This window comes from Protomyctophum parallelum (genome assembly GCF_964188405.1).
Source record: "Protomyctophum parallelum genome assembly, chromosome: 18".
Lineage (NCBI taxonomy): Eukaryota > Metazoa > Chordata > Actinopteri > Myctophiformes > Myctophidae > Protomyctophum > Protomyctophum parallelum.
The window spans coordinates 16,379,878-16,394,540 of NC_139716.1; the positions used below are offsets into that span (position 1 = coordinate 16,379,878).

General features: G+C 43.5%; 2 protein-coding genes across 2 annotated transcripts; one reads left to right on the top strand and one right to left on the bottom strand.

The window, feature by feature from the left end:
- Positions 1–869: 869 nt before the first annotated feature.
- Positions 870–4,053, top strand: tada2b (transcriptional adaptor 2B). The gene is made up of 2 exons (XM_083788782.1): positions 870–1,158; positions 2,361–4,053. The coding sequence occupies exons 1-2, from the start codon at positions 889–891 to the stop codon at positions 3,591–3,593; spliced, it is 1,503 nt and encodes a 500-aa protein (XP_083644908.1). The 5' UTR covers positions 870–888; the 3' UTR covers positions 3,594–4,053.
- A 5,302-nt stretch (positions 4,054–9,355) lies between these two features.
- On the bottom strand, positions 9,356–13,761 carry grpel1 (GrpE-like 1, mitochondrial). Its single transcript, XM_083789239.1, has 4 exons — positions 13,633–13,761; positions 12,862–13,027; positions 12,296–12,377; positions 9,356–10,780 (listed from the first exon to the last, which is right to left on the bottom strand). The coding sequence occupies exons 1-4, from the start codon at positions 13,698–13,700 to the stop codon at positions 10,434–10,436; spliced, it is 663 nt and encodes a 220-aa protein (XP_083645365.1). The 5' UTR covers positions 13,701–13,761; the 3' UTR covers positions 9,356–10,433.
- Positions 13,762–14,663: the final 902 nt, after the last annotated feature.

Below are 14,663 nucleotides of genomic sequence, written 5' to 3' on the forward strand. Positions count from 1 at the left end.
AGCTCAAAACGTGTCACAGTGCGATGCATTTTGAGCTTGTAGATCTGCTTTTTTGCTATTTTTTAAATTTGAATCCTGAATTATTTTAATTAAGTATTGATATTAACCTGTAGACCACATTAAGTGAACTGCGTCTGTGCTCAAAGAATATGTTCTTCAGCATGTCCACAATAGTTCACAGCCCGCTTTGCCACTCTCTCTGATCCACTGCATCAATAGCACCCCTCCCCCCCAATGTCAGACAATCATGTCAGACCTCTATGTGTCAGACACATACATTCAGTTTATCCGAATTAACATGTGTTAATTCCTGTGCCTCAGGAATGTCGTACTTGATCCTATTCTTTCCAGATGGTAGATGGCCATGTTAGATGTTCCTTGCATGCCTGTACATTACTTTTTTGTTTGTAGCAGCAGGTTTCGAGTTGTTATAACCAGCTAGTGAATATCACAGCCAAATATCACTAGAAAACAATCCAGCACAAAAGGTAGTTTTATATTTTATTATTGACATTACATTATTTTTTGAGGGGTCAAGGAGGTCAGGTTGAGGGGTCAAGTACATTACATTATTTTTTGAAGGAACAAGGAGGTCAGGTTGAGGGGTCAAGTACAGCCTTTGACCCCTCATGGACCCCTCGTGGCGCCGGGTTTAAATGGCACTTGAAGTGTTTTAAGATTAAAAAAAAACATGTTTAAACGGTAAGATGCCTCGCATGAGTTGCCTCGCATGGACTTTAGGGAAAAAAGAGTACCCTAGGCCTACACCCAGTAGTGCGCATGCGCGCTCTCCGCGGCATACAGACAGTCGTTCTGCCTCCAACAACAAGCAGTAGCAGCAGCCAAGGCAGCCAGCAGGCAGGGGGCAGGCGGGCAGCAGCAACAAACATGGCCGACCTCGGGAAGAAGTACTGCGTGAACTGCCTCGCAGACGTGACCAACCTGCGGCTCCGCTGCACCGACTGCCCGGACATCGAGCTGTGTCCGGAGTGCTTCTCGGCGGGCGCGGAGATCGGCAACCACCGGCGATGGCACGGCTACCAGCAAGTGGACGGCGGGCGCTTCTCTCTGTGGGGTCCCGAAGCGGAGGGAGGATGGACCAGCAGGGAAGAGCAGTCGCTGCTCGATGCCATCGAGCAGTATGGATTTGGCAATTGGGTAAGGTTGTTTTCTTCTCGTTCAAATTGCCACAATTGTTTATTATTATAAGTTCTGTAGTTAGTTGGCTACGAAAGCTCGAGCTTGAACGTGATGAAAAAGGGTGAGGTCATGAAAACTAAAGTTGACCATAAGCAAGTTGAAGAACCCACAGCAAGTACAGTAGCCTACATAGTAACATCCACTGTATATGTTTCTTTTCCCTTTTTACCTCCTTTGTGATGAATTCCTGTAATCTTTTTTGGGGGGCTATATAGAAGTGTCTATTTGTACGTCTCTAAATGTTTTGATGAATTGAACAAGGTGGACCCTCTTGTAAACAAGTGTAATGCTTTATTGGGTCGTCCACTCACAGTTAACAGTCTTTGTATTGAGTTGTGCTTGAAATGTACTGTAATTCTGCAAACTGTTAATACACATTTCAATCAATCAATGACCATATGCAAGTTGAAGAACCCACAGCAAGTACAGTAGCCTACATAGTAACATCCACAGTCTTGTTGGGCAATGCTGGGTTGCATTTGTACACTCTGAGTTGATACATCAACACTAAGGATTTTACTGTAAGGTTTGCTGCGTGTTTGGCTACAATTGATGTATTATAATGTATGTTCCTCCAGCTTTATTATTGGTTGGCTGTGTTGGTGCTTGCCCAAGGGGTCCAGGTGGTTCCAGGGGGTCCTCAGCTAAATGTGTGCTGAAATGAGCATGACAGCACACCTAGCCGTTAATAAAAGATTTGAGAACGGGTTAATCACATTAGAAATATAAATATCATCAGTTGTGCTGAGTTTCGTCAGAGCAGCAGCATTATTGGCTTAGTAATGGAACAAAAAAAAGAATAAATAAAATTTCCCTCCTGAATAGAATGGGCAGGTCTACGCTCCTGTATTTAACATCAGCCCACGATATACGCATTTTCAATGCTAAAACTCCTCTCGTCCCGAAACCGGCCCGAATGAGACACATTTACGTCCCAAATAGATATTTTATAGGCCCCGGGACGTCGGGACGCCGTTAATCTCGAGCCCTGACTGGGAGAGACAGATATTTTCTGACGTGGTACTACTTGGTATAAAAAAGGTTGAGAACCACTGGGCCAGTGGGCCTAATGCATATCAAACTGGCGAGGGTCCTCAAAATGAAAAAAAAAGGTTTGAGAATCACTGGGTATCTATTCTTCCATGTCATCTTTCATTCAGGAGGACATGGCCACTCACGTGGGAGCGTCCCGGACCCCCCAGGAGGTCATGGAGCACTACGTCAGCATGTACATCCACGGCAACCTGGGCAAGGCCTGCATCCCCGACAACATCCCCAACCGGGTGACCGACCACACCTGCCCCACGGGGGGTCCCCTCTCCCCCAGTCTCACCACGCCGCTGCCGCCGCTCGACATAACGCTGCCGGAGCAGCAGCAGCTGGGCTACATGCCGCTCCGCGACGACTACGAGATCGAGTACGACCAGGACGCCGAGAAGCTCATCAGCGGCCTGTCGGTCAACTACGACGACGAGGACGTGGACATCGAGATGAAGCGCGCCCACGTGGACATGTACGTGCGCAAGCTCCGCGAGCGCCAGCGGCGCAAGAACATCGCCCGCGACTACAACCTCGTGCCGTCCTTTCTGGGCCGCGACAAGAAGGACAAAGACAAGGAGAAGCCGGGCGCGTTGGGAGCTGTCGTTTCTGCCGGCGGCGGTGGTGCAGGAGGGGGAGGAGCCGGGGTCGTGGGCGTAGTGGTGGGGGGCGTCGCCACCGCAGTGACGACGGGGTCCGCGTTGTCGGTGCCGAGCACGCCCAAGCGCAAGATCACCAAGGAGGAGAAGGACCAGCGCGTCAGGCTGCGGGGTCTCTGTCAGTTCATGGCCCACCGCGAATTTGAGGACTTTTTCGACAACATGCACAAAGAGCGCACGCTGAGGGCCAAGGTGCGCGAGTTGCAGCGCTACCGGCGGAACGGCATCGCCCGCCTGGACGAGTCGGCCGAGTACGAGGCGGCGCGCCACAAGCGCGAGAAGCGCAAAGAGAACAAGAACGTGGTGACCTCCAAGCGGGGTAGCAGCGGAGGCGGCGGGGGGCTGGGCTCCGGGGGCGGGCTGGGAGGTGGTGGCGGAGGGGGCGGCGGAGGCACGGCTGGAGGGGGTGGAGTTGGGGGCATCAAGGAAGAAGGCAAGGATGGCGAGTTTTCCGCCATTGAGAACCTGAGCGGCTTCGAGCTGCTGTCGGACAGAGAGAAGGTGCTGTGCAACTCTTTGAACCTCAGTCCCACACGCTACCTGACGGTCAAAACCATCATTATCAAAGACCACCTCCAGAAGAGGCAGGGTATCCCTGCCAAGAGCAGGCTGCCCGGCTACCTGGACAAGGTTATCAAAAAGCGCATCCTCACTTTTCTCACCGAAAGTGGCTGGATAGCACGTGATGCATCATAACGGTCCATCTTGGCTTTTTCTGAAAAGAGACGCTAACTGCTGTTCTCTGACCATGTTGCCGTGAGTTCAGAAGGCAGACTGCAACTGCTGGATTCTATAGTTTTTCATAGGATAACTTGTGAATATATGTACATTGAAAAGAATAAGGATTTCCCTTTGATTAAAACTAAAAACTAAAGAACCTAAGTATTTTTGGTACAGGAGAACTTGCAAAATAAATAGGCCTATATTTTTACATTTAAATAAAAATGTTGACTGATTTGGGTAAACTATATGCTTATATTTCTCATAGTACTTGGGGCATCCATACTGTGACTGAATAGAAACCAAATGCTAACACATTCTTTCTTTTGAGGTATCCGTTCTATAGGCAGGTTTGGGTACTGTAATCGGCATCACGTAAATCAGAACATCACACAATGTTTGTGTTTACACAATTTAACCCTCAAAGCTGGACATAGGAGGGGCTAGTCCATCCATCCATCTTCAACCACTTATCCTTTCTCAATACAAGCCCTTGCCAATACCGATCTCCAGCTCCTGACCACCCACCCCTCTTCTTACTTTACAGAGAAGCTACTTAAATAGTTCTCTGCTTTAAAGCCTCTCCAGCTCTTCACCTATTGTAGCTTCTAAACTTTGGAGCATACATGGGCAACTGGTGGCCTGGGGGCCACATGCGGCCCCCACAATCACTCAATGTGGCCCCCGCAGGTTAATATCAGAATATTGATATATTATTTATAATTCCAAACATGCAAACATGACCCGCTTTAATTACTTTAAAGTAGCTAAATTAGTAGCTTAATGACTAGTATTAAAAATATATTTTTTTAATGTCCAATGTATTTGTCTTTAGTTCGTGAAGACGTGAAGTTAACATAACTATAATTAAAGGCATTTGAAATGATTCCAATTCGAAAATGGCAAAAACTAATTCAGGATTTCAATTCAAATATTGCAGAAATAGCAGATCTACAAGCTCAAAACGCGTCGCAGTGCAGCACGTTTTGAGTTTGTAGACCGCCTATTTTTTTGCTACGACAGTAATATGCAATGTGGCCCCTCTCGAGTGAGTGTGGAAATATAGTGGCCCTCTCCATCGTCAAAGTTGCCCACCCCTGCTCTGGAGGACCACTAGCTGACTAGCATAAGCATACAGTGTATGGAACAATCAAGGGCCACCTAACAGTACAATGAAAAGGAAGGGATGTCCGCACACTGTTTTCTTCCAGGAAATGTCTTTATTAAACAACGTTTCGACCCTTGTGGGTCTTCGTCAGGTATCATATACCTGACATATCATATAAAATTTCCTGGGAGCAGAGAAAACTGTGCGGACATCCCTTCCTTTTCATTGTACGTATATATGTTTGTCCAGCACCTGTAGATGTGCGTGCTTCCAGTTGGATCCACCAGTACCCCAGCTCCCCACAACAATAGCGTGCATATATTGTGTAATGTGTATATAAGAAGGTTGTCCTATTTAATTTATTTACTTACTTTTACATTAATATTTAACATGAATGATCTTAACGCCATATTTATACTGAGTTGCCACCAGCGGCGCACACCAAAGATATAGCACATCTACAAGCTCACAACACTTTGCACGTCGATGCATTGTGAGCTTGTAGATATGCAATTGTTGGTGCACGATCACACGCAAACACACACACACACACACAGTATATCCATAAGTCCATAACAGGCAATACTCAATATTTAATTTCAGGCTTTACCCCAAGTTATGCTAATGATTTTTTTAAATCTTCAATTTACCAGACTTATGAAGTATTATTTAAACACATTTAACAAAGGTACAAAATATATATTTTTTACCTAAGAAACAGGCAGGTGGATTCACAGATGGTGGGTTGTTTATTATAGGGTAAACGATGCTATTAATGAAAAGTGCATCTGGCATACAGGTTTCTCTGCCCTTACTGTAAAGACCCACAGCTGCCAGGCAGACCACATTACACAGTTAAATGGGTCCTAGTCTATATCCTTGCCAATGCTATTTAGACATGCTTTATTTGCATTGAAAATGTTTAACGAGAAAAATGAGTTTGCCTAACTCAAATTTGTGATTGGTTTTTTGTACAAGGTTTGTTTCTGCCGTAATACTATTAATCCACGTTACTATAATTACAAAAAACTTAATGTAATTTGTATTCATTAACTGACTACAGTACATTTCAAATTCTGACCCAACCTTGCCTATAAAGGTACCTTGAGGAGATTGAGTGTTGGTAGGCGCCGGCCTATGTTGATTCCAAATAGGAGGTCTACAGTCTGTCGAATGTTGAAGGTAAAACAGGAAGGGATGAGTGTCGGATTTCCATGAAAGTCCTTGTAACAATGCAGGGTCAGATTCTGACAGCTAATACTGTCTCTGATACATCGCTAAGTCCAACCTCATTTTGTTTAGGTTTTTGCATGTGCTACAATTTGGCAGGACAGGGTGAAAAAAACAAGAATCCACCCAAAGCCCACTTTATCCTTGCACTGTCCACCTAAGAAGGCATGAAGTTCACTGTGTATTAAGGGCAGTGCGCCATTGATATACATACATGCTAAAGCACAATGCTGAGATGTTTATTTTGTTTACTTTGAGTTCTGTACACTGGGCTAATTAATTAAAAGTACACCCCTTTCTCTTTCGAGGTTATATGTATTTTGCTTGCTTTTGTAATCCTACAGCAACTCTGTTTCTCCTTCAATTTCATCCCCATTGCTATATATGGTGCATGACTACTTCTAATACTTGCTGTTGATTTCTCCCTGCCGTTTATCTGTCCAGTGATCATCAGTAGGTAAACCTGTAGAAACTGCCGTGTTTTAGGCGTCATCACTGAAGTTCAATAGGCACTGAAATGCTGTAAAGTCCTTGCCCACATGCCAGTTTTCATAGATATGTTGTATTATGCCCTAAAATAATAAGCAGTATTTCCCTCTTCCTGCCACTTCCGGCAGTGTCAAAACCCCCGTCACCAAACTGAGGGTCCTTTTTTATAAGCGTCGAGGTCCATCAAAGCATGTGTCGTGCACCAGCACTTTCAGAACCACCAACACTGGCTTTTTCCAAAAAAAAGGTGACACTATGTCTTCAAGGGTGAGCCCATAGTGAGTCATTAATTTTCCTATGTCGATGGGTCTTTTGTATGTCGAGGCGAGGCACAATTGAAATGTAAATGCTGTTATTGAATTGTCAATTGGTTGACAGCGGGACCACAGATACAAAAGTGGGACACAGTCCAAGAGAGAGGGAGTGTTGTACTGCATGTATATGTAACCTATGACAGTGGATCTTATTCCTTTTATTCGTTCATCCAGTGAAATTGAAGTAATCGGCGTCGCCATTCAGCTGAACCCGTAGCTCTTTGTGGACACCCAAGGGCACGTGTGGCCTCATTCATTCAAGTATTGAGTTCAGAGGTCATTAGACTACATAATATATCAGAGTTCAGTAAGATCCAAGAATTTGATGTAATGTCTTTTTTCAAACGTCAAAAAAAGGCCTGAAGGACCTTTTGGATCCTTCATAAATCATTGTACATGTTCTCGAAACTGGTTTACCGGCCATAGTTTAATAATTGGTGCTTTGTTATTCAGGGGATATGCCATTGTGTGCCACGGTAGTTCACTTGTGTTGGACAGAATCGATCAAGTGCCAATCCAAGTTGTCAGCTGAAAACGCTTGAGTGTTTTAAAAAAATGCCTCTGTAGTGTTGTTCATTTAGACATAGGGTTGATTGCATTCAAGATCGGCATCAGTTTTTGACGATAGCATGTGGGGGTGTTAAAATAGTGAGTTGTGGGATGAGTGTCTCAAAAGAAAATATGAATAGTTTCTCCCTAATTGGGCAGGTATATTTTCTGTACAGCATTTTATTTGTGCTTGGGATTTTGCATACAATATGCTACCAACTGTAAATAACTGTAAAGCATTTTGAAAATGAAATTGACCTGACCTGTGAAATGTACAGTATTTTATTTTGTCAATGTTTTTTTTATAGCTTTTGTAATGAATACCAAATTTCAGTGTGTGCAAGAACCATTTACCCATTGCCTTGGTTGTAGTCATGGCATGCTGTTCTTATGTATCTCTAGTGCATTTAGGAATCAGCACTTTTGTAATTTTCCAATTTTCTTCTGCTGTTCCATTTCTTGTGGTTGCACATGAAATGGCGTGTGTATGTTTTGTATTAAAAGTGCAAATACTTTATACTTCCAAATTATACTCATTATATTCATATCAAAAGGGTGTGGCAGCTAGCTTGCGTAGAACCTATGATTTGCACTTTGATTTAGAGTACTAAATGAATAGACAACTGAGACAGGTGATACAATTATGAATTTGAATATATCAAACCTTGTGTAGGCTGGTATCTTAGGGCAAGTGATATTTCTAAAAAGTATATTCAGAGTGGAACTGAAAGGGCTATGCTGCTTTGGTACACCGATAAGCTACACAAATAGTCAAATTAGACTTGGGTGTGCCACATATTGTCAGTGTCAATCACATTAGCACATCTAAAAAACACCCATTGTCAGTCATTTGCTTGTGCCAATGCACTAACAAATCTAGCCCTTTATAACCTTTAGATGGCAGCAAACTCACAAATTTGACAGTACACGAAACACTTAATTTGATGCAATGTTTCATGAAAATGCTTGAAGGAGTTCATGGTGACCAGAACGTTGCGCCAAATTTGGGGTGCTTTGTTTATCATTGTGTGCTTCACCTACACACCTGTCAGACATTTTTACGTGCTGTGCCAATGTTCACTTCATAGAAATGAGACCACATGTGAGCCAGTCTTGGCTGGTGTATTGAACATGCATGCAGAGGATGCAGTCTGTGGCTCAGGAGGTAGAGCAGGTCGTCCAATGATCCATGGGTCGGCGGTTCGAATCCCGGCTCCTCCTGTCTACATGTCGAAGTGTCCTTGGGAATGACACTGAACCCCAAATTGCTCCCGATGTGCTGGTTCGTACCTTGCATGGCTTCCGCCGCAATCGGTGTATGAATGTGTGTGTGAATGGGTGAATGTAATGCACAATCTATGTAAAGCGCCTTGGGTAAAGGCGCTATATAAATGCACCATTTACCATTTACCAGTCTTGCACGTTTTAACATCTACAGTTGTTCTGGAGTCTGATCACCAAAGATGATGGCAAATTATGTTGTTCCCATAGTTTTTTAGCTCGAGACCAGTGTTTTTGGCAGCAAGTTTTAGTCAGACTTCAATAGTTTATTTAGTTTTAGTCACCTGGAATGTTTGTTAGTCTAGTTTTAGGTGACTAAATATCATATTAGTTGACTAAAACTACATTTGATTTAGTCGAACAAAATGTATTTTGGTGGGCCTTGATGCCGTCGTAATGACGTAATTTACACTTGCTGAAAATATTTTCAGCATGCAAATAATTATAAAATGACTTATACTGGATTCTCTTGTCCACTAGTCCCTTCCTAACATTTTAGTCTAGTTTTTAATTTGACGAAATTGTCAGTATATTTAGTCTTCATAGCTTAGTTTTTATTTAGTTTGTCAGTGGAAAAAGGTAGTCGACGAACATTTTGTCTAGTTTTAGTCGGCGAAATCAACACTGCTCGAGACCCAAAGGGGAAATGCAATGTCACCAAACTAGTGAAAATAGACAATATACAAGCTGTGTTGCGACACATTGTGAGCTTGCCATTTTCCTTTCCTTTTTTTGGTCAATTCAATTTATAAGCAACAAGTTGATAATTACAAAAGGAAGCTGTTTAATGTACTCATGTGAGATGCATAATACAGATTGCAGCAGACTAGATCACCAAACCAACTAACTTGTCAAGTGTATACATATACACTAATATTTATTAACTTAAGTTAGACATGTCGATATAAATTACTGTGGTACCGGTGGTAATGCCCGACTTATACTCAAGTTGTGCGACCAAACTGTCCCAACACAACCAAGCCCACATCTAGACTAGCATGAGGTGGAATGCCACACGGCCAGGTTACAGTCTCCATCCATCTCTGAAAATATTGTGCTCTTCAGTGCCACCACACAGGAGAATGATTATGATGTTCAAACAGACATTCTGGATTGATAATATAACCGGTTGGCTTTTAGGATTGCTCATAAGCCAACATGGAAAGTGACTGTCTCCAAGATGCACTGAAACAGACCACTTAAAGTGAAATAATAATCCATAGTACTACAGTGTCACTTGCCAAAAATAATTGATCTACAGTTGTTTTTTTTTAAATGTTTTTGTAGATCCTTGCACAAGGTTTTGCTTGTAGCTTGTATGAGTGAGTAGTCTGGAATTACAATACAAATCAATTATGATCTCTGATTATATAAGAAGAAAGAATATATATACTATGACGGGACAAGATCGAGACTAATGCTGCATTCACATGGAATCAGGCAAGCGGTAAAAGGCAAAACCCTGCCGTCCTGTTCCGTGTACCGTCCTGCTCCCGTCCACTAAAATGACTTCCGGTTTGCCTGTCTACCGATTGTCTGATCCCATGTGAATGCAGCAAAAGACTGCAATCTGACTGATTACTGGGAGTCTAGTGTTACAGATCTGTTAAAACCACTGAACCAGGATAGCTGTTGTCAAGATGCAAATATCAGTCCGGTTGGATTCCCGTCTTGAGGCGACACAAGGTGGGTGGGTGGGTGGGGGGGGGTGTAGGTAGAAGAACATAGGGTGGTGCGTGTGTGGCGCCTTGACCAGTCCGTCGTGCCTGAGGTGATGCATCACCTGGGCAATACCTCTCCCCCCGTCTCCACCCCCAAAAATTAAAAATATATATATAACATCTTCTAGGGGGCTTTTACTACACCGACAAGGGCCGGCCGTAGTGTGCGGCCGTGGATCTTGTAGCCCACCTTGGTCACCATGGCGACCGTGCCGGGTTCCTTGCCCGGCACCGGTAAATGGAACAAGGCCTCGTGCTCGTAGGGATCAAACTTCTGGCCGTCGGGGTTGAGCTTGACCAGGCCGTGCTTGGTGAACACCTTCTGGATCTGCACCTCGGTCATCTGCAGGCCGTCAAACAGGTTCTTCAGGTGTGGGTTCTGGTTGTTCACCTCCTCCTTGGGCACGCTCTCCGTGGCCTTCTCCAAGATGTCGGCCACCTCCAGCAGGTCTTTGCAGAAGCCCTGGATGGCTAGTGGGGTTTGGGGATTGAGAGATGTACAGTTAACACCCTGAACGCACAGGACAAAGTTCACCGCCCAGCACCCAAAACCGATGGCATCGCTCCACAGCCTGGGAGCGCCTGTGGGACGTCATCGAAAATGTTCCCTCCCCTGTTTAGCCGACAAGACCGAAAATCTTAAAACGTTAATAACTAAATCATAAAGTCTAATTCTTTTTTTTTTAATGTAATTTTTATCCCACCTTCCGCCAACGTGGGGAGAGCAACGGACTTGAACTCATGCTTCCTTCATGCATGAGTGTCCAAGTTGCTCATTTACACTTGACAGGGGGGAGTTTCCCTGGTTGGACATAGCGCGTGGAAGGAACACGTTGGCCCAATCCCAATCCACTCCCTTGCTGACTCAATGAGCCCTCACTGACTTAGCTGTGCGTTCATGTGAAGTCTGCGAGGGCTTGAGGGATGTCCCATTTGAAATCGGTAAGTCAGTGAGGGCTCAGCCCCGCCCCTTTATGTGCCCTTTGCCAAAGTCAGCATCGATGCCGAGTCTTGCCGACTTTGGCTGACTTTAGCAAAGAAATTACCCACAGTTCATAGCGTTACCAGGGGAATGAGGGGGATCCTCCGAACGTCAAACATTTAAATATGCAAATTAGTTATGTATCGCGGTTAGAATGTCAACAAACACAATAGTGCGTTCTCAAAAGGAGACGGAATGGAAGGATATAGGCTAAGGCTATATATTTAATAAGAATAATAATAAGGTAAACATGATGAGAAATTACTAATGAGCAAAGTAAAAGATATGGAAATGAAATGTATAATGAATATTATATATGAATATTACAACCCATATCACACAGGAAAGTGTATTTATGATTATATGATCATATGATGATATATTATAATAATAAAACGATCAGCTTAAATACTAAAATAGACGTGATAGACATAGGCCAAGCATGTAGGTAGGCACTGGCTGTGAATAAGGACAGTTTTTATAAAGTGATGCAAAGTGTCATGAATGGCGGACTCATCTTCAAAGTGCTGTCCCATTTCTTTCACAACAATTTGGAGCCCTTGCAGCCTCTCACCCTCAAGCACTTACAGCTGACGTCATTAAAGTCAATGAGGGTCCAGGGCTCAGGGCTTGAGGGAGGCAATTGGGATTGGGCCGTTATTTCAACCAGTTCCCTTTCCCCTCCATCAGGCACCCCAGCTGGCCAGGGGGAAGTCTAATTCTAAGCAAAGATCATGTGTTAGACGACCCACCACGGTCCCGTCGCTAATCACGGTAGATTTAATCATACCTCCCGTTGTTGTCGATCGCCTCGAGAGTGTTTTGGCTACATCTAGCTGCTTCAGCCACATCCGGGATAACATCCGGTCCGTCTGTAAAAATGCTCCGCTGCTATAAATCGCCGGGCACTATGATTTAATGGTTTAATAACCCTGGGCGTTAAGATGTTGCGCTGCTTGTTGTGATCTCTGGGTTATACATATTATTTTATTTCTTATTCTTACCATATAATTTGGCATCTTCTACCATCTTCTGATTCCTCACCCTTAGGTTCTCCGTGTCTGCCAAGGCCCGCTTATATTTTTCCTAGTAACAGAAGTATGGAGATGATCAGAACATACATTTAAAATAAACATTACAATTACACAGCAATCTTGTACTACCGGTTTACAGATTTTAAAAAATGACAACGTGGCCTAAGGCCAATCCATCTAAAGCAGGGTTTATACTGTATGTAATGTATATATAGGTATGTATGGCATGCATGTCTTCATAACAGTAGAACAAACAACGTTCCGTGGTCTCTCCATCCACTACCATTGAAATAACATGTTTTTCAGTTGCTTCGTATTGATATTCTGTGCATTCAATTCTTATTTTAAACTTGGTGTCAGTAAAAAGGAACATCATAGGTGCAGCATGGCAACTGGGCTTATCATGTTTAAGTTTTTTCCAAAAATGATGTTTTAGCAAATTCAACATAAACAAGGCGGAACCAGGGCAGAAAGAGCCTGCTGGTTAGTCAGTCAGGGACCAATCAGAAGGCTGGCTACGTGAGTCTAGAACTTACCATGACCTCCTTGACTTGCTCTTCTAGCTGGCCCTTCTCCTCCAAATGAGCCTTCTCCGCTGCACTCTGCTCAGACTTGTCACCACCGTCCTCCTCCCCAGCAGACCGCTGGCCATCCTTCTGCTGGGCAGCTGTACACAGCAACCTCGGAGATGCCCTGGTGGTTCTAATGGAGAACATGATGAACCAAGGTCAGGAACTTGAAAACATAATGATTACAAAAAAGGTTTAATGATGACTGGTTTTCAGGGCATTCAAACACTCATTAAGTAATTGAACATTAATGTAATGAACATGGATGAATGGACACTGCATGGTTGACTGTTCAAGAATTACCAAAGATCATTAAAAACAAGATAGGAATAGGATGGACCAACAGTAGCATTCAGATGTCACGTAACGTGTCATCAGCCCCACTTACAATGACATGCTAACCAGTGACCACTTTAAGCTAGCCCCACCAACCACAAAACCCATTTCTGACCCATTTGAGAAAAGCACTTCTTCTTGTCATACGGGATTGACATCAATACATAAATGAATCATACAAACAGTTCATGATATAGTCACACGAATTACACGTTTATTATAATTATAAATTCATATTTTCTCAGTCTTTAAGAGCTGTCACAATGATAGCCATCATCATGGCAGTCATGTTCCAGGGCTATCACAATGACAGCATGCTCACAGCGTTAGCATTGATCTCAAACACGTATAAACGTGCACATTTGGAGCAATAACACGACCGCGTGGGGTTGAGTTCCTTACCGTAGTAGTGAATTTGATGCTACAACAGAATAGCTCTGTCTGACTGCTCGTATACACCAGGTCGCCATCTTTCCACTCCGTCCAACTGAACTATAGACAGTACAGTACACACACACGCCGATGGGCCACACAAACGTTCTGGCTGCAGCGTCACGGGCTCTGAACCAATCCGCAGTGGGTATGAAGAACTCCCTAGTCAATTCATCCAATCAACATTAAGAGTAGAGAATGACGCTCATAGAGGGTTTGGTTGAGGTGAAAGTTAAAGGTGAAAACTTGGCATGTGATGAAGGACAGTTTTTGGGTAACTTATTGCGTCACAGCTGTATAGCCTATAGTTTATTGTTAATGGGACTTGTCATTGATTAATCAATGGCATGGCCTCCTGTTCTGTGTATAAACAGTTATTAAGCATTATAAGAATGGATGACTGGCGATGATGCTCTCGTCATCACGAAGAGGTCACAGGCAGTCCGCCAAATATGGAATTCATCATGAAGTCACAGTCATGTCTGACAGAGGAAACTGAGACCTTGCTGCACTTGCTATTCTAGACGTCAGACTCGAATTGTAAGTCAAAAGTTATTTTCAATATGAACAAAATAGTGTCATAGTAGCACCATCCTCTCCTGTGCAAATTTAAATATTGCACACGTTGGTTAGTTTTGACTGAGTGACATAACCAGCTACTAAACTGTTACAGGTGAAACGAGCCCAAATGAGCAACAAACAAACCAATTTAACTATTTAAGCAACAATATTTAGCCCAAATAAGCAACTACACTTTAGAAACACGCCCAAATAAACAACCACACTTTAAAAAAAAGCATTTTTATGTTTTTCTGCTTATAGGGGTTCGTTCCCGCACTTTTTTGACTTGAGAGCTATACTTGCTACAAAATGACCAGCGCAACAATTGGTCTATACCCACCCAAAACATATTAGGCTATATCATTGCTGAAAATAGAATAGCGCGCTGGTGTTACATAAGACAAACGCACTTGGAATGGGAAATAGAAGTTGGAAATGGA